The following is a 20,641-nucleotide window of genomic DNA, read 5'->3' as shown; positions in this document are numbered from 1 at the left end:
TGGTTGGATCATGTTTTTTAAAATCCATTCTTCCAAACTGTATCTCCTAATTGATATATTTGAACCATGTGCATTTGATGATATCAGGACTCAAGTCTGCCTGCTTAGTTTTTGTTTTAGTTTAGTTTTTGTTTATTCCTCTGTTTTTTGCTTTCATTTCTTTTCCTTGTCTTCCTGTAGATTATTTGAATCTTTTTTAGAATTCCATTTTTATTTTGATCTTTTGAATGAATCAGTTTATAATTTTCTTATTGGTTGCTGTCACTCTGTAGCATTTTGACCATCTGCACAGAAAGGTGATCCAATGCAGCTTAATCAGCCTTATAGAAAATACCTCAGCATTATTTTAAATTACTACATCATAGTAGTATATAAGTAATAATGTTGCTAACAAATTGAAAGTACTAACAGTTAACAATCTTAGAACTTCCAGGAAACTAAATACTTTGTATATTCAAGATTACTTGAAATGTGGATAAAGTATTTTGAAAAAGCTTTTTATTCTGATTCCTAATGAATTCACAGTAGGCATATTTTCTGTATTTTTAAAGTATTTTAAGGTAATATTAGCATAGTAAGAAATAGTATGTACAGTTCAAGGAAAGTGCTCTACTTCTAGTGTCAAGATTACGAACCTTGTCATTAGATTTGTCCTTTCTAGTCTTTATTTCCATCAGTTAACTCAGTGCTGGCCACATTAGACTGTGTGAAACTATGATCACGTAGTTGCTGCTCTCAGTTCTCCACGACCCTGTGTTGTGCCTGCTTGCTGAGCTTTAGGGGATGTTTGGAGGAGAATGGCATGCCTAACCATCAAAGTAGGTTTGCTGCAATACCCTGGCATTCCTTGGCAGCCTTTTTAAATTTGTTTGGTACATTTCATTTTCATTTTTAAAACTTGGAAATAATTCCTAGCGTACAAATAATAAAATAATACTTGCTTGTCTTTTTTTTTTACTTTTTTTTTTTTTAAGATTTATTTATTTGAGAGGTAGAGTTACAGAGAGAGAGAGGGAGACACAGAGAAAGGTCTTTCATCAGCTGGGCCTCTCCTCAAATGGCCGCAGTGACTGGAGTGGGCCAATCAGGAGCCAGGAGCTTCTTTCGGGTCTCCCACATGGATGCAGAGGACCAAGCACTTGGGCCATCTTCCACTGCTTTCCCAGGCCATCAGCAGGAAGCTGGATTGGAAGTAGAGCAGTCAGGTCATGAACCAGCACCCATATGGGATGCTAGTGCCACAGGCAGAGGCTTAACCTATTATGCCACAGGGCTGGCCCCTTAAGATTTGCTTTAAAAACATTGTACTTTGTATTATGTGCATGTGTTCATGATCTATTTATGCATAAATTAAGTATATTATGGCCCTTTATCCCTAACTACTTAATTATGTATTTCCATAAAATAGAAATATTCTCTTACTTGAATTGTGCTTACTGAAAATAACCAATTTTATTGTATTCTGATTTTCATTCTGATGTTTCTATTTCCATAAAGATAAGGAGATAATACATACATATGTATATGTATGTATGTATATATGTATGTATGTATTATTTTCCCCCTCATATGTAAAAGATAGGTAGATATAGATATTTTCTTTTATCCTTGACTTTTTTCAGTTAGCATTGTTTCCCTGGAAATCACTCCATGTTAGGTCATAGAAATTGTTGTCTTTTTTTTTTATAGACGCATAGTATTCCATTTTGTCTTTGTGCTGTAATTTATTCAAATATGTTTGACCCTTTAGGTAATTTGTAGTAATTCAGATTTTATAAGTAGTTTATAATAATTCTGAGTTTATAAATAATGTTTGATGAATAACTGTGTATATGTACTTGTAAATTGTTTGAGGTATGTCTTTGGAGTGATTCTTAGCCCTAGAAGTGAGTTTTGGGGTGAAAGGGTAAATGTGTATATAGTTTTCTTAAGTATTGCCAAATTTCTGTCTATAGGTGTTGCACCATTCTACATTTACACCAGCAGTGTATGAGTTAATGTGTTTCCCCACTACTTCACCACCACAGTGCATTTTCAAACTTTGGAATTTGTAGTCTTTGTGTGTAATTTTACTTTTCTTGGTTGTCTTTTACCTCTGTTTATTGGCTTGTGGTCTGTATTTCCATTTGCTTGACTATCAGTCCTCTTACCTTACTGTACCCTGCCTCCCCTCCCCCCTAACACCCAGCAGTCTTACCTGTTTATTCACTTTGAAGATTTCTGTGGTGTTTCAACCCAAATGCTTGTTCCTTTCCTTTCATTTTTTTCCTTCTCCCTGAGGAACTAAGACCTCATTGTTTTATCTTATTTCTTGTAGACCCTCCCACCTTTTTTTTTTTTAAATATTTATTTAATTGAAAGACAGACTTACAGAGAGGCAGAGAGAGAGGTCTTCCATCTGCTGGTTCACTCCCCAGATGGCCACAACAACTGGAGCTGAGCCGATCTGAAGCCCGGAGCCAGGAGCTTCTTCCAGGTTTCCCATGCAGGTGCAGGGGCCCAAGGACTTGGGCCATCTTCCACTGCTTTCCCAGGCCACAGCAGAGAGCTGGATCAGAAGTGGAGCCAAGACTCAAACCGGTGCCCATATGGAATTCTGGCATAGCAGGTGGCAGCTTTACCTGCTATGCCACAGCACTGGTCCCATCTTATTGACCCTTAAAGGACCTTGTTTCCTTTCCTTTCCATTGGTTTCTGCAATATCCATTGTGTTTGATGGCTCCTCTTCTGCTTTCTGGTATGATCAATTTCTTTAACTTGAAAAAAACTTTTCCTGAACATCCAAACTGAATGTTGACCGTTCTGTCTTTATGATATTTCTCTTCCTTATTTTTAGTACCCTTTCATCATCTTTTCACCTATGGGATTTTGTAATGTGAACAGAAATTGCTTTCTTAAAGCTGTTTTAAAAGATTTTTTTATTTGAAAGATGGAGTTTACAGAGAGAGAAGAGAGAGATCTTCTATTCACTGGTTCACTTCCCAATTGGCCTCAACAGCCAAAGCTGGGTCAATTGGAAACCAGGAGCCAGGAGATTCCTTGAGGTCTCCCACGTGGGTGCAGGGATCCAAGGACTTGAGCCATTTTCTGCTGCTTTCCCAGGTGCATTAGCAAGGGGCTGGATTGGAAGTGGAACATCCAGGTCTCAAACTGATGCCCATATGGAATGCTGGTATTGCAGGTGGCAGCTTTACCCACTACATCACAAGGCCAGCCCTTGTTGAAATACTTTGAAACTAATTTCCATCTGAACAGTATTATTTACCACCTTCTGTGGGTTTTTTTACTCTCAACTAGAATTTTTTTAATGATTTATTTATTTATTTGAAAGAGTTACACAGAGAGAGAAGGAGAGGCAGAGAGATTGAGGTTTTCTGTCTGCTGGTTCACTCCCCAATTGGCCACAACTGCCGGAGCTACACCGATCCGAAGCCAGGAGCCAGGAGCCAGGAGCCAGGAGCTCCTTCTGGGTTTCCCACCCAGAAGGTTCACTGGTTCACTTCCCAAATGGCCTCAACAGCCAGAGCTGGGCCAATTGGAAACCAGGACTCAGGAGCTTCCTTGAGGTCTCCCATGTGGGTGCAGGGCCCAAGGACTTGGACCATCCTTCTGTTGCTTTCCCAGGCCATGGCAGAGAGCTGGATCGGAAGTGGCACAGCCAGTACTCAAACTGGCGCCCTTATGGAATGCTGGCACTGCAGGCAATGGCTTTACCCTCTATGCCGTAGCACTGGCCCCTCAACTAGAATATTTTTAACTTCTTACTATGATTAACTTTAAACAAGTACAAAAAATATATAATAGTACCATGGTCTCATGTATCTATTAGCCTCAAAAACTTTTGATAGCCAAAAGTCTGCTGTAAAGCAGAATGCCATGTAATGGTGGCAGCAGCCTTGAGCTTCATGCTGGATATGTGTCTTGCACCATTTTTTTTTTTTTTTTTTTTTTTTTGGACAGGCAGAGTGGACAGTGAGAGAGAGAGACAGAGAGAGAAAGGTCTTCCTTTTGCCGTTGGATCACCCTCCAATGGCTGCCGCTGCAGCCGGCGCACCGCGCTGATCCGATGGCAGGAGCCAGGAGCCAGGTGCTTTTTTTCCTGGTCTCCCATGGGGTGCAGGGCCCAAGCACCTGGGCCATCCTCCACTGCACTCCCTGGCCATAGCAGAGAGCTGGCCTGGAAGAGGGGCAACCGGGACAGAATCTGGCGCCCCAACCGGGACTAGAACCCGGTGTGCCGGCGCCGCAAGGTGGAGGATTAGCCTATTGAGCCACGGCGCCGGCTGTCTTGCACCATTTTTGGCTGGGCTTGATTTAATCTCCTGGTGTTTTGGTTATCATGGGCTAAGAGTAGTAGTCTGTACCAAAAATACAACAGAGCCTGGGTGTGTAGTAGGCTGTAATGTCAAGGTTGTGCAAGTACACTCTGTTGTTTGCATGACAGTGTATTTCTCCAACATATCCTTGTCGTTAGCTCCATCATAGTTTCATTAGCTCATTTCTATTTTAAGCTGCTTAAATGCCCACTGGGTCTTATATTGCTGTAGGATTTTTAATAAAATTGAGATAATTTAACCTTGATAGTACTTCTTAAATATCACTTATTCCACCTGAGTTATAATAGAAACTATAGATTTTAAACAATCTGAATTGATCTTCATCTTGGTGATTTCTTGCCTTGAAATTATGGGTCATTTGACTTTTCAGTTTTTTCCCCTTTCATATACCTGAGGCAGTAGAGCTAATTAACTAAATTAACTAAAAATATGTAATTTCCCCAGTGCTGTTAATTTTGTTAATGTCATTGAAATTTGATAAATGGTTTAGTTCCTCAGTAATAGTTAAGACAATCTTACTTATCTTTAAGGGTTTTGTAAATTGGAGGTGTTATTATAATATTTCTTTTTTTTTCTTTTCCCATAGAACATTCCTGATGTAGATGAAGAAGGCTATAGTATTAAACCAGAAGCAAATCAAAATGATATCCTTTCATTTTCTGGGTATTCTTACATTTTGTATCAGCATGTACCAAAATAATGTATGACTTAAAGCTTCTTTGGGTTGTAAACATAATATGACTCCTTTTTATAAATGTATGGAAAGCTGGTTATGCCTTAAGGTAATTTAAAAGCTTAATTCTTTAACTGAAACTCACATACCAAAGAGAACCATTTCTACTCATCTAGTGATTCTGACTCTGAAGATGAAGAACCAAAGAAGTATCGGATAGAGATTAAGCCTATGCATCCAAGTAACTCCCATCACACAATGGCTTCTTTAGATGAATTGAAAGTATCTATTGGGAATATAACACTCTCTCCAGCAGTTTCTGTAAGTAAGAACATAAGCAAGTTTATTTTATGTTTATTTTGCAGCCTTGATTTTTCTTATCTGCCTGTGTCTGGCTTGTTTTAGGAATGATAAAAAATGAACCATTACTAAGAAGTAGTTCAGCATGTTGGATGAGAAAGTATTTAGTTCATACTTTCTGTACAGGCAAATAAGCTTGTCAGTTTGGTGTAGTTTGGCTTGCTATTGAAAGTGGTTTGTAAGAAACTGAAAATGTAGATATTTTTCTGTCTGTTAGTTGCTATATTTTATAAGCAGTGCTGTATATCTCAGGAAGAATTTTGTAAACTGTGTTAATCTTTCTCTTTTCTAACTTTAAAATTTCTTTTCCATGTTTTGTGGAACTTAAATAAAAGGAAATTCCTTAAAAATTAAGAATTAAGTTTTATCTTTACTTTTTTTGTCTTTCACTGAATATTTGCTTTTGAGAGAGAAATAAAGCACTGCCATAATAAATCTGATTGCGTTTTCATATTCTAAATTCAGAAATATTGCACTGTGGGGAAAAATAAATATGTTCTTGATAATAAAGAATAAAAATAGTCAGCATTTCAGACTGTTATCTATATATTTAAAGTAGTCTGTATATTAGAAAAACAAAAGTTTTCCCCCAGTTATGCATGTCAGTATTTCCTTTTAAGGCTACTTTTTCCACCAAAAAAGATTTCTTAAGTGAAGTCTTATTGTATTTTTACTATTTAACATCAAGATTAATGTTGAATTATAAAGAGAGTTGCTTAAAATATGTGCATATATGAGATTGGAGATTATGAGCTATTCAGAATTTTTATTACATAAGAATGTAACTGATTTAACATATCTGTTTATTAGTAGACCTTTATCCTTTAGTGGTTGAGACACCACATCCGCATCAGAGTGCCGGGGTTCAGTTCCCAGCTCTGGCTCCTAACTGCAGTCCCCACCCGCGCAGACCTTGAAAGGTAGCAGATGATAGCTGAAGTAACTGGGACCCTCCACCCATATGGGAGATTTGGGTTGTCTATCTGGCTCCTAGCGCTGGCCCAGGCTTGCCCCTTGTTGTTGTGGGCACTTGGGCCGTGAACCAGTGCATGAAGCTTTTCTATCTGTCTTTCCCTCTCTCTTCCTGTCTTTCTGTCTCTGCCTCTCAAATAAACTTTAAACATTTCTTTTTTTAAGATATATTTTTATTTATTTGAAAGACAGAGTTCCAGAGAGAGGTAGAGACAGAGGGCAAGGTCTTCCATCCAATGGTTCACTCCCCAGATGGCCACAATGGCTGGAGCTGCGCTGATCCGAAGCCAGGAGCCAGGAGCTTCCTCCCAGTCTTCCACGTGATGCAGGAGCCCAAAGACTTGAGCCATCTTCTACTGCTTTCCCAGGCCATAGCAGAGAGCTGGACTGGAAGAGGAGCAGCCGGGACTAGAACCAGAGCCCATATGGGATGCAGGCGCTTCAGGCCAGGGCGTTAACCCGCTGAGCCACAGCACCAGCCCCAAACATTTCTTAAAAATACATGTGTGTATACACACAAATATTAAATGTTTGTATTTGGAGAGGGAAATCATGGATGGTTTTAAATTTTCTCTTTTGTGCTTTTCACTATTTTAAAAACAATGAACATGTATTAATTTCATACTTAGGAAAATAAGAAATCTTAATGGTTAATATTCAATTTGAAAAGACGTCTTTATGTAGATTTTGTTGCTCAGTTTGTTATTTAACAAATATGTATTTTTCCTCTGACAGTACATGTGCTTTAAGATGAATTTTAGGTATGATTCTGAAGAGAACTGCAGGTTATTAGAATAGGAAAATACTCATACTGTATTTGAAATTCTAATATGAATACTATGTCTTTCTTTTTCCTTACATGTACTACCAGAGACACAGTCCGGTAAGTGTAAGTTTTTGGATTTTTGCCTGTCAGCTTAAAATATCATCATAACGTTTGAATGTTGGTTTTCAGAATATTTGTTAAATTTTTTAGATTACCAAGTCACAGTTTCTTACTATAGATATTAACATTTTGTTATTTTAAAACATTTTAATGGATGTTAAAAATATATGCCTTGTTATTTTTTGCTATAAAACAAAAACTACTGTAAGTTTTTTTTCCTGTGTCTTTTATGTAAGTACTCATACAATTTTTCAGTTGAGCAGATATACTAAAAACAACTTAAAATTAGTTTCCTAATATTTACATTTTACTGAATAATTCATTACTGAATTAAATTATTTAATGGTACTTAGTTTTTATATTTCTACCTTAGGTACAAATGAATCGGAATTCATCTAGTAAGTATCGACATTTTTTGTTAATTTCAATTCGTGGCTACAACAGTTTTCAGAAATCCGCAAAGCGAGACAGCAATTTGTGACTCAGACTGTTAGATTGTGTCACTGGCGTGCCAGTGTCTTGTGACTCAGAAGGCATTGTTAGATGAGAGACATAACTTGACCTATTTTTAAGCCATACAGTGACTGTGTCATTGTCAATGACTGTTTTTGAGTAGATTAAGTTAATTATACTAAAAATTTTCTGAGTGTTAGCATCTATTGCAGAATTATATGTTGAAAATTACGAAGGTTTTGGAAAAACAGAGTTGAGATAGCCCACTTGAAAGAAAGCATCAATCCTAATAAACTTTTAGCTTAGTTAAAAAGATCTATTCATAATAAGTACCAAAATAAATGTAAGGATTTTTACTTTTTAAAAAAGATCTATTTATTTACTTGAAAGAGAGAGAGATCGCTTTTGTATATCTACTTGTTCTCTCCCCAGATGGCCACAATGGCCAGCATTTTGCCAGGCTGAAACCAGTAGCCAGAGTGTCATCTGGGTCTCCTATGTGGGTAACAGGGGCCCAAACACTTGGGCCATCTTGTGCTGCTTTTCCCAGGCTATTGGCAGGGAGCTGGTTTGGAAGTGGAGTAGCCAGGACACAAACTGGTGCCCATATGGGATGCTGGCATCCCAGCTGGTGGGTTTACCAGCTACACCAAAATGCTTGCCCCAGAATTTTTATCTTTAAAAACAGAATGTTGTGACACAGTGGGTTAAACTGCAACTTGTGACACCTACATCTCCTATGAGATGCCTGGGAACCAGTCCTGCCTCCATTTCCATTCCAGCTTCCTGCTATTGTGCCTGAGACAAACAAATGATGCTTCAAGTGTTTGAGTTCCTGCCACTTCTGTGAGAGACCCAGATGGAGTTCCTGGCTCTTAGCTTAAGCCTGGCTCAGCCCTAGCTGTTGCAATCATTTGGGGAGTGAACCAGCAAATGGAAGATTCCTGTCTCTATTTCTCTTTCTCTCTCTCTCTCTCTTGTTCTGTCTTTCAAATGAATAAATAAATTTCAAATTTAAAAAATTTTTCAAAGTAGATCTTGAAGAGCTAATAACTACTTTTTGCCGATATAATCACTAATAGTATTTTTAGAACTTGAAAACTTCTTTCATGGTGGATAAGTTAAAATTCTTTCATGATTGATCAGTTAAAATGTTGACTAAAATTTATGTTTAAATATGTCTATGTATTTTTTACTATTCAGATCATTTATTTATTTATAAACTATTCCTTAGCCTGCATACTACATGTTTCATAGTTCAGGAACACAGGTCCTTGACAAACTTCTATAGAATTCAATCCAAATACATTTTTTACATCCCAGATCGCTTTGCATTCTGGAAGATGCCACTGTTCTTCATCACCTCAGAGTCTGTAGAAATCTGTACATGCCTTCTTTCATGGTTCAGCCACAGGAGGCTTACGTGAGCTGCAGCGCTCCAGGAGATGGCAAAGGCTCCAACAGGATGAACCCACAGACAGTTGGCCAGAAGGCCTCACTTCTGAGGTTTTGCTCAAGTACACTGGGCCCCACGGCAATTACTGTCCTCAACACCAACATCCTTCCCTGTAGCTAGAGAAAAAATCAGATAGTTATTATTTTGGGAGCTGGCACTGTGGCTTGGAAGTTTAAGCTGCTGCTTGCAGCGCCAGCCCTCCCATATGGGTGCCACTTTGAATCCTGGCTGCTCCACTTCTGATCCAACTCTTAGCTAATGCACCTGGGAGGACAGCAGAGGATGACCCAAGTCCTTGGGAGACCCGGAAGAAGCTCCTGGCTTTGGCCTGGCTCAGCCTTGGCCATTGCAGCCATTTGGGGAGTGAACTGATGGGTGAAAGATCCCTCTCTCCTCCTTTCTCTCTCTCTCTCTCTCTCTGTATCTTCCTTTCAAATAAATAAATCTCTTAAAAATAATTAAATTAAAATATTTCTTGTTTAAGAAGTTCCAGCCCACGTTTTTCCTCTCTTAAACAGTGCTTTTATCTTAATGAAAACCATGGTTTCATTAACTGAAGCAATTTTTTTACCAAAGATGTAGAAATCAAGACTTAGCAGAATGTCAGTGTTATATTAATATGCATGATAGAAAATGTGTAAAAAATTACCTATCTTTTCTTCATAATTGTTTATGTTAACCTCAGTTCTAAAATTTAAAAACTATTCACAGCAGTTGGGATATGTATGTAGAGTTTGTCTTCACTAAAATATTTCTCAGATTATAAATTTTTTCATAATATTTAAATTTTTTAATTAGGTGAGGAGTTAACAAAATCAAAGTCATCTGCTCCACCCAATGAGTAAGTTCCACGTTTATTTTTTTTTTAAATGGGCATTTTTTAAAGCAGCTGTAGATTTAAGGCAAAAATTAGTGGAAAGTACAGAAATTTCCGAAATATTTCCTGCCTATAATATGCCCATCATCTCTCACTGTCAGAATCCATCATTACAGTAGTACCTTTGTTATTGGTGAACCAACAACGTGGTCACCCACAGTCTGCAGTTTCCATTAGGGTTCCTTCTTGGCGGAGTGTATGCTGTGGGTCTGGCCTGTATAATGCCACAGCCCCGCCCTGAGGACTACCCTGCAGTGCTGTCGTTTTCTCACTGCCCTGAGAGTTGCGCCCTGCCTCCCACCTGTTCATTCCTTCCTCCCACCACATTTACATTTCAGTTGTACTTTTTTCTAGAGAGTGTTATTACTTCTGCCTGCTCAAATTCAGTAAAATATTGTTAATGATATTGTTTAGTTCTAAATTGAAATGTCCATGTTGGAATTTATAGATGCTTTAAATTATTTCTCACATGATAATAGTTCCTTTTACAGCAATTAAAAAATTATTCAATTGTAATTGTACTTGCTGTCCCCACTGCTTCTAAATAAATGCTGATATCCTCAGTTCATAAATGTCTATATTTCAGCTAGCTGTTCTCATGAGGGTTTTCTCATTTCTTCCTTCAGTTTTGACTGTGATCTTGTAAAATAGACTGTACATCCTGCACTTCAAAATGAAGTGCCTCTATTAAGTTGAAAAGGGAGAGGGCTGGAAGGCGTATTGCCTGTTCTTCCTAAAAAGAATAAAAAATGTTAAGGCCATGCTGCATGGGTCCATTTTCAGTTCTGTATCAATAAGAATACTTTCAGGAGACATTTTTATATGAGTAAAAGTGGGCTTAATTAGATAGATAGATTAGAAATTTAATACTTTTTGAGGTGTTAATTGACTACAGTGGTAGTAGTATATATTGGAGTTATTTTAAAAGAGATGTGTAGCATTTTAAACTTTGTTTCTAGGAATCACTGATGTGGTTATAATGCTGTGCTTTATTGCACAGGGTGAAGTGTGCTTCCCTAAGTGCATGCTGAGATACTGCACATGTACTTTTAGATAAGTGCAACATTTTCATTAGAGGGGGCTTGCTTTCTATAGTTCTTAGAGTGTTTTTTTAAATAATGGCAATTTGATACATTAAAATATTTAAACTACTTTTCTATACTTAAAAAGAGCTTAAAAGAAGATCTTTTTCATCTTTGAAAATAAGTATGGACTGTCCAAGACTGGATGCTAGTGACTAAACAGACTTAAGACTGTTCTACTTACCTGTGTGTCTTTGGACAGCTCATTTAGCTTCTTTGTGCTGCTTCTCTTCATTTGTAAAGCTGAACTCATTCCAATTCCAGCAGCCCCCAAGGTGGTTAGAGTCTAACAAGGTACAGTCAATGAGAATTAGCCTTCCCCTCTCTCCTTACCAACTCCACACTAATGTTATTGAAGATTCTGCTTGTAGCAGTTAATAACTGTTGGTTTATTAATTCTGTCAATTAGATTTCTTCACATATAGCATTGGCAGAGCACCCAACTTTTCAGTTATGTGCATTGAGCTCTTAGAATTCTTTATGTGAAATAAAAAGAAGTGGCTGCATTTTATACTGATAAAACACTCTTTCATTAAAATCCTTACTTTTTGAATGTTATGGTAGGAGAGGGACCAATGATTTGCTTGCTTGGGACCCCCTGTTTGGACCATCTCTTGACTCGTCGTCTTCAACCTCGCTACCCTCATCAGCAACAGGTAAGTCTGTGTGTGTGTGTCTGTGTATGTTTTAACTGAGGACTACCAGAACATGGCAGTTACTTTTAAAAGTTGATTTATTCACCACTTGTGTATTGAATTTAATGATCAATAAAATGTTTAACTTTTCCTCTGATCATATTTCCAGACAAAGGTGATTTTTTTACTTTTTTTGTTAGCTTAAAGACCTGAACACTTACACAATAAATACCAATGGCTTTAAAAAATCAATATATTTATTTCTAGGTATCATTCCATTATTACCCAAATAGTAATTCTTACAATTCAGATACATAGATATGAATTAATGTGTCCAGTCCATTCTTCATAGACATTCCAGTTGCATCTAATTTTCTAGTATTTTGGAAATCATTTTTTACGCAGTATCCTAATAATAATAAATCAATCGAAGTTTGTGGGTCACAGGATGTGCCCGTTGATACTTAACCTACCACACTGCTTTCCAGAGGGACTTTAATGCTTCCAGGGCAGTTTATGAAAGAACCTGATGAGTGCTCTTTAGTTGTTTTGTCAAGAATATGTCAGATTTCTCTTTTCTTCAACACAGCCAAAAATGAGGAAATGAATATAAAAATGCATGTTTAATAAAATTTCTTATTCAGACAGGGAAATAAAATCACTTGAAGTTGATCTTCTCCCCTTTTGTCTAAGGCTTCAGGATTGCCATGCCATATTTGGGGTTTAGGGAATGTGGAACCCTTGGGAGAGAACCCAAGTCTGTAGAGTACTGCCAGGAGCTACACACATTGTATTTAATTTCACTGCCCTGACAGCTGTGCAATGTCCTTTTTGTTGCCCCCCCCCCCCCGCCATTTTTTAGAGACTTATTTATTTGAGAGGCAGAGTTAGAGAGAGGGAGAGCCAGAGAGAGAGAGGTCTTTCATCTGCTGGCTCAGTCCCCAAATGGCCACCATGGCTGGAGCTGGGCTGATTTGAAACCAGGAGCCAAAAGCTTCTGGATCTCCTACATGGGCACAAGGGCTCAAGCACTTGGGCCATCTTCCATTGCTTTCCCAGGCCATCAGCAGATATGCTGAATTGAAAGAGGAACAGCCGGGACATGAACTGTTGCCCATATGGGGTGCCAGCGCCACAGGCAGAGGCTTAACCCACCACACTACAGCGCTGCCTCCAAGTATCCTTTTCTTTAGGGCTCTTTTCATCACCTGCCTACCCCTTCGTTTCATGCCTTCATTCCTCCATTGATGCCCATGGGCTTCAGCTACACCATTTGTTTCCCATGTATATGCTTAGGCCTATTTGGTGTTTTTTAAAGATTTATTTTATTTATTTGAAAGAGTAACAGAGAGAGACAGAGACACAGAGAGAGGTCTTCCATCTACTGGTTCACTCCTCAGATGGCCGCAACAGCTGGAGCTGTGCTGATCCGAAGCCAGGAGCCAACAGCTTCCTCCAGGTCTCCCACGTGGGTGCAGGGGCCCACGGACTTGGGCCATCCTCCACTGCTTTCCCAGGTCATAGCAGAGAGCTGGATTGGAAGAGGAGCAGCCAGGATTAGATCTGGCACCCAAATGGGGTGCTGGCACTTCAGGCCAGGGCTTTAACCCTCTGCACCATAGCGCCGGCCCCAGCCTATTTGTTTTTAATTTTGCACATCCATAAACTTAAACGGCTTGCTGACTATATTTTTCCCCATCCATTATATTTTTGCATCTCTGAATTTTAGCCCATATTTTGAAGTGGATCAAAGAGTTTTGAAACTCATCTTAATTAATTTATTTAAAGATTATGTAAACATATTGGCTTTCATTTTTCACTTCTGCTTTGATTATGCTAATATATTTGTACTTTTGAGGATGTGCACTTGAATTTCATTCAATAGTTTCTATCATGATCAAATGTATTTTTAATTGGGAATACTGATAACTATGATTTGCAGCGTTTGCTGCATTGAAAAGAAGTGAAGGTGGGGCTGGTGTTGTGGTGTAGCAGGTAAAACCACTGCCTGTCATGCCAGCATCCCATGTGGGCCCTAGTTTGAGTCGGGCTGCTCCACTTATTATCCAGTTCCCTGCTTATGTACCTGGGAATACAGTGGAAGATGGCCCCAGTGTTGGGCCCCTACACCCACGTGGGAGACCTAGATGGAGTTCCAGACTCCTGACTTCAGTCTACCCCAGCCCTGGCTGTTGCAGCCATTTGGGGAGTGAACCAGCAGATGGAAGATCTCTCTGTGTCTCTCCCTCTCCTTCTCTCTCCAACTCTGCCTTTCAAATAAATAGATAAATCTTTAAAAAAAAAAAAAAAAAAAAAACCTCAGTGCTAAATTTATATAGATTGAGGACAAGTTAAGATTATTTTGAACACTTAGCTGTAGTGATTTAGGGGAATTTCCTTAGAAAACTACTAGGATATTTTTAACACTTTAATTATGTCAGAAAGTGTCAGAATGTGGTGGTAGTTAAAGTTCAAATTAGAAAGTTTAATTTGTTTTATTTGGGGTTCACATGATTGACTGTTCTAAAGGCACAGCATCAAAGAGGCATGATCCTGCATGACTGTCTATAATATAGATGTGTTAGTGATAAACTCAACATACTTGGCCTTAAATTATTTTATTTTCATCAATAATTTATTACCTTAGACTTTTTGTATGTGTAAATAAGTGGAACAAGAATAAATTTTATATAATTATGTCAGCTTTATTGGAAAGCTAATGTTTTTTATGGAAATGTTATTGGTAGTTTTGAAAAAAGGGTAATTGATAGATCCCAGTATTTCAACAAATATCCATAATTACGTTTTAAAAGTGCTCCTGAGCAATGAGTGTTGAATCCTAGCAGTTCACTTATGATGAATGTCTTCATGTAATTTGTTACACACTAATGAGTTTCTTCAAATTCTGTTTTTCCCCACCAGCCAGGCCCACAACTCCCCTTTCTGTAGGCACCATTGTCCCACCTCCAAGGCCTGCTTCCAGACCAAAGCTCACCTCAGGCAAACTCAGTGGAATTAATGAAATAGTATGTACTCATATGTTGTTTCTTTTTTTTTTTTTAACTATAATTATTTGGATTTAAGATGCAAGTGATATTTTTCTGTATTCCCCCTTTATGGTTAAATGGTTGAACTTTTCTGCTCAGATTCTCAAAGTATAGAGAAAATTTCCACTGAGTGCTTCCTTCATGCTTGCTTATTATCTCAGTGGTCACACCTGTGGAGCAAGATGTTGTCCAGTGGAAAGGAGGTTTCTGAGAATGTTGACACATTATAGAAATAGCATTTGGTACCCATTTTCTCACAATAAAGAAGCAGTTTTTCTGTAATTCTGGGTATAGTCAAATATTAAGGAAGAAATGGTGGCCTCTTCCTAAGCCTTAGCAGTGTATTGCCTGCAGGGCCCTGGAAGGTATCTAGGTCAGCTTTCTTTGTGCATAGAGAAGTGAGAGTCCACATCAGATCAGTGGTTTATAAAGGTACATTGAGGGGTAGGGGAAGTGTTGGTCTTAAGAAGTCATCAGATAATGAGAGAGAAGTTTGTGACTCTGTGCAGAGTGAGGCTGTCAGACCAGTCATCTGCCTCTACTCTCTTCTGCTTTGCTTCTTCTATGCTGATTACTAGTTTAATTGCAGGAATTAGAATTCTGAAGTCAAGTGTAATCTTTTTTTCCTTTTCTCCAGTTGATCCCCATAATCGACCTGGCTAGGTGTTTTAGCTGAAGGAAGGTACAAGACTTCATAAAGTTGCCTTAACAATCTGCATCACCAGACCAGCCGCTCACCTTTCTCCTTTCCCAGCCTGGATTCTAGCCACTGGGTGCTTGCCAGTGTTGAGTGTTTCCCAGACTCATTGTACTCTTGCCATCCATGTCTTTACTCTGCTCCCTTTGCTTGTCATGCCCCTCAGTTTTCTAAGGAGCACGCTGATTGTTTTAAGACCTGGCTAAGTTCACCACCTGGGTAAAGCCCTCTGATCAGTCCATCACTCCTTCTCCAGTGGATTTAATCCATGGGCTCTGCTCATATTGCTTGCACATACTCCTTTGTTCAGGTTGAGTATCCCTTATCCCAAGTGCATAGGACCAGAAGTGTCTTGGGAATGGGACCCAATTCTAAACACAAAATATATTTATGTTTCATATACATGTAGCCTGAAGGTAATTTTATACATTATTTTTAATGTGCTCATTTTGCCTATGACCTGTCAGGAGGTCAGGTGTGGAATTTTCCACTTGTGATGTGTTGGTATGGAGAACATTTCAGATTCTGGAGCATTTTGAAGTTTTGAATTAGGAATCCTCTACCTGTATGTACTTTGTGTTCACTAGACTATGCTTTGGCAAATTTCATTTCCTCAAAACTTTGCATATTGCTTGTCACATGTTACGTAGTCAGGAAATAGTTAATGGAAAATGAAAAAACTTGAGCACCATGTTTTTAAATGGTGACATTTTCTTTTACCCCCTGTTGCAATGGACAGAGTCAGTGGAAATGAAAAGAATAATTTGTGCTTTGTTTTTTCCTGATTACAAAAGCAGTGCATGATCATGTTGTGAAATTTGGAAAATATAGGAAGCCCACATAACTACGGCTAACATTTTTATATATAAATCCTTTCACTGTTTTTGAATGTGTGTTTGTTTTATGGAGGCATAAAAGTACAGTTGTTAAAAAGTACTAGCTTATTAGCCATGTGTTAGCTTAGGCAAGTTGTTTATTTAGAATTTCAATTTTCTCATGGGTAAATTTGGCATAATGGTTCTATGTTGTTTTGAGGCTTAAAGGGATTATATGTGTACAACACTGACAATGTTGTTGAGTACAAGTGATTGCCTGAATGAAATTACCTTGAATGGTGTGTGTGGATTTTTAAATTAAAAATTGATACTTTATGTATTTATAATGTGTTTTTCACCTGAAAATATTGTGGAAATATCTTTCTATATCATGAATTCTTCAGTAGTTTCCCATGTTTTTTTAAAGTGGTAGAATATTTTGCCAAAGAATTTTAAATTGTCAGTATATTAAAATAAATAAAAATGGGACTCATAGTTGAATGATGCCTATCGCCCTCCCTTCCCCCCTTCACTTCTCTAGCCTTGAGAGCCTTCTGGAAATCAACCTCAGAGTTCTGGTAGCATATGTGATCCTGCAGAATATTTCAGTGCTAAAGTGCTCTTGTGTTCTACACTGTTGTCAGAATCAAATATACAGACATTTTTAGAAATGTATTTCATATTTCCTTTATTTCCAGGTTTTCATTGTTAGAAACAATATAATAATGAAATATCTTTATGTTTACTTCCTTGGAAAAGTTCATTATTTCTTTTGTAAAAAATGTTTAAAGGTGAGATTCATGAACCAGTGTGCACATGGTAGAGACTGTTGTTGATTACTGCTCGGTTGCCCACCAGAGGTTAGGTTGACTTGAGTTGTCTCCAACTATACATCAGAGTGCCTTTTTCCTTACATTTCCCTGGAGAGAGGGTTCATAGCTTCCTAAGTATGCTCAAATGGTCCCCACACGCTGAGAGAACCCTTCATGGTTCTAGAACAGTAGTGCTCAGAGTGAGGTTCCAGACCAGCAAGCATTAACATCACCTGGGAACATGGTGGTACTACAGTCTTTCTGACTCCATCCCAGACACATCAGAAATTCAGGAGAGATGCCTGGCACCTCTGTATTAATAAGCCCTCTAAATGATTCTGATACACGCTAACTTTTGAAAACCAGTTTTAAAACAGTGCTGTCCACAAGAAATACAATATAAGTAACATGTAATTTGGATTTTTTAAATAATTATATTAAAAAAGTAGAAATAGGAACTGGTATTGTAGCACAGCAGGTTAAGCTGCAGCATGTGATGCATCCTGTATCAGAGTGCCAGTTTGAGTCCTGGCTGTTCTGCTTCCAATGCAGCTCTCTGGTAAATGTGCCTGGGAAAGCAGTGGAAGATGGCCCAAGTACTTGGGCCCACGAGTTCTGTGCTCCTGGCTCTGGCCTGGCCCAGCTTGGCTGTTGTGGCCATTTGGGAAGTGAACCAGTAGATGGAAGGTTTCTCTGTTTCATCGTCTCTCTTACTCTGCCTTTCAAATTAAATAAGTAAGTAAATTTTAAAAACAAAAAGTAGAAACAGTGAAATTTACTTTAAAAGTCTGCTCATCATTTTACACTTAGAGCATATCTCAATTTGGACGAGCCACGTTTCAGGTGTTAGTGGCCACTGTCCTGGTTAGTGGAATTCTAAAATAAGAAAAAGCCATTTGAGGAAACAGTTGTTTTTGCCTTTTCCTAAAAAACTGCAGTCACATAGGAGAAACGTCACTGACAGTAGTTGATTTCAAGACATTTTCCAAGCTCAAAAGTTTCAGCTCAGCTATTAAATTCAGTATCTGTTCAGCCCATGTCCTCCACCGTCTTCAGCTCTATTTGTATGTATACACAGCTGCATTTCTACCACCTGCCTGTAATTTTTCCATTCTGTTGTCCATAATATTGAGTCATCAAAATGCTATACTCTGGAAAAAATAGTTGCAAAGTAGTTAAATTTTACTTCGTGCAGTGAAATCTAATTTTTATAGAAATATTTATCTGTAACTGTTTATTCATACAAGAGTTTACTAATTTAGTGTCTGAATACTTACAGAGTTTTGCTTTTTGCCTTTTGTTGTTCATGTCCCTCAAGTAACTGAATAAGCAGGAAACGGTTATTTTTAATGGTTAAATATGCCTTGTTTTTAAAGAAGTGGAATACCTCAGGAAGTGTTGCCAGTATATTAAAGGAACAATTAGGAATTCACAACAAAAAAAATCTGTTTACCAAACTAAGATAAATGAATGGAGTTATATTTTTCATATTTGCTCTTATATTTGGGGAGGTGGGAGAACAACAGAAATAAAATTTTCCACACTTCTGTATGAAATGCAGTTTCTCAGTGAGGACACAGTACAGGGAGTCGTAAGGGAACATGTGGACAGGTTTATGAACAGCAAAAGTAAAGGGTGATTCCCCCCAGTATTGAGGGAGGAAAGTATTTGTATCAAATGACGCAAAAGTTAGCAAAAGATTTGGACCTCCGTAAACCACAGCGCATTGTTGATGAAAGTAAAAATGCAGATTTGTTTTTATCTATCAAATTAGCTACATAAATTTTAAGCATTTTTATTTTTCTTCCTCTGTCTGATTCATTCATTGCTGGCAAGAGTGCTGAGAAATATTCTCATATTTATAGATAGTAGGGTAAGTTAATGATTTAATTTTTGAGAGTCTATCTTTTTAAGTTTGTTTTATTTATTTATTTGAAAAGCAGAGTGACATAGAGGGAGAGGCAGAGATTATCTATCTGCTGTTTCACTCACCAAATGGCCCCAACAGCCAGGGCTAAGCTAAGCCAGAGCCAGGATCCAGGAACTCCATCCATGTTTCCTGCATGGGCGGCAGGAACACAAGTGGTTGTGGACCATCATCTGCTGCCTCCCAAGCACTTTAGCAGAAAGCTGGATCAGATGTAGACATGGGACCAAATCCCTGACACTCCAGTGTGGGATGCTGGAGTCTGAGTCCTAAGGGGCATCTTAACCTGCTGCAACACTGCACCTGCCCCTGAGAGTCTGACAGGCAGAGTGGACAGTGAGAGAGAGAGAGAGAGAGACAGAGAGAAAGGTCTTCCTTTGCCATTGGTTCACCCTCCAATGGCCGCCGCGGCTGGCGCGTTGCAGCCCGCGCACCGCGCTGATCCGATGGCAGGAGCCAGGTACAATATATCCTGGTCTCCATGGGGTGCAGGGCCCAAGCACTTGGGCCATCCTCCACTGCACTCCTGGCCACAGCAGAGAGCTGGCCTGGAAGAGGGGCAACCGGGACAGAATCCGGCACCCCGACCGGGACTAGAACCCCGTGTGCCGGCGCCGCTAGGCGGAGGATTAGCCTAGTGAGCCGCGGCGCCGGCCGAGAGTCTGTCTTAAGCACTCTTCTTCTTCTCCTTCTTACTCTTCCTCTTCCTCGATTTATTTGTTTGAAAGGCAGAGTTACAAAGAGGGAGGAAGGGAGGGAGGGAGGGGGAGACAGACAGAGAAATCTCTTCCATCCACTGGTTCATACCTCAATTGGCCACAGTCCACAGAGCTGGGCCAGGCTGAAATCAGAAGCCAGGAGCTTCCTCTAGGTCTTCTACAAGGGTACATGGGCACTGTAGGCAGCAGCTTACCTGCTAGGCCACAGCACCAAAGCCTTGAAATACAGACAATTGAGCTGGCACTGTAGTGTCATAGGCTAAACCTCTGCCTGCAGTGCTGGCATCCCATATGGGCGCCGGTTCTAGTCCCGTCTGCTCCTCTTCCAATTCAGCTCTCTGCTATGGCCTGGGAAAGCAGAAGAAGATGACTCAAGTATTTGGGCCCCTGTACCCACGTGGGAGACCCAAAAGAAGCTCTCCTGGCTCCTGGCTTTGGATCTGTCCAGCTTCAGCAATTGCAGCTGTCTATCTGTCTGTCTCTCTCTCTCTCTCTAACTCTGCCTCTCGAATAAATAAATCTAAATTAAAAAAAATACCAAAAATATTTTATGCACAAAGATCCTCTTGACAGCATTATTTTAAAAGTTTTTTAGCTTTTAATATATTTTTGAAAACTGATTTGTGATATCTAATTTTAAGTTGTAAGAAACTCATACAGTTTGGTTTATAATAAAATCTGTGAAAAGGGTGAGGAATTGTTTTAGCATTTTGATAAGTAACTTTTTGTTTTTAAGCCCAGGCCATTCAGCCCACCTGTAACTTCCAACACCAGCCCACCTCCTGCTGCCCCCTTAGCCCGGGCAGAAAGTTCGTCCTCTATCTCATCGTCTGCTTCATTGAGTGCCGCCAATACTCCAACAGTAGGTAGGTGATTACTGTCCATTAGATGTG

At 39.0% G+C, this 20,641-nt stretch overlaps 1 protein-coding gene across 2 annotated transcripts in view; it reads left to right on the top strand.

Moving 5' to 3' along the window:
• FCHO2 (FCH and mu domain containing endocytic adaptor 2) overlaps positions 1-20,641 on the top strand; it is a 128,128-nt gene that overhangs the window by 85,385 nt on the left and 22,102 nt on the right. For both annotated transcript variants that reach the window (XM_070056561.2, XM_089312569.1), the window contains exons 12-19: positions 4,924-4,984; positions 5,159-5,331; positions 7,214-7,225; positions 7,602-7,626; positions 9,936-9,978; positions 11,661-11,752; positions 14,654-14,757; positions 20,485-20,614. In XM_070056561.2, coding sequence (XP_069912662.1) covers positions 4,924-4,984; positions 5,159-5,331; positions 7,214-7,225; positions 7,602-7,626; positions 9,936-9,978; positions 11,661-11,752; positions 14,654-14,757; positions 20,485-20,614 — 640 coding nt within the window. The remainder of the gene's footprint in view (positions 1-4,923; positions 4,985-5,158; positions 5,332-7,213; positions 7,226-7,601; positions 7,627-9,935; positions 9,979-11,660; positions 11,753-14,653; positions 14,758-20,484; positions 20,615-20,641) is intronic.

The sequence above is a fragment of the Oryctolagus cuniculus genome, chromosome 14, assembly GCF_051225735.1.
Source record: "Oryctolagus cuniculus isolate XC-2025 breed Fujian yellow rabbit chromosome 14, ASM5122573v1, whole genome shotgun sequence".
In the NCBI taxonomy this organism is placed as follows: Eukaryota; Metazoa; Chordata; class Mammalia; order Lagomorpha; family Leporidae; genus Oryctolagus; species Oryctolagus cuniculus.
Note: the sequence above shows the minus strand (reverse complement) of the source record. Positions and strands in the feature narration are given on the sequence as shown.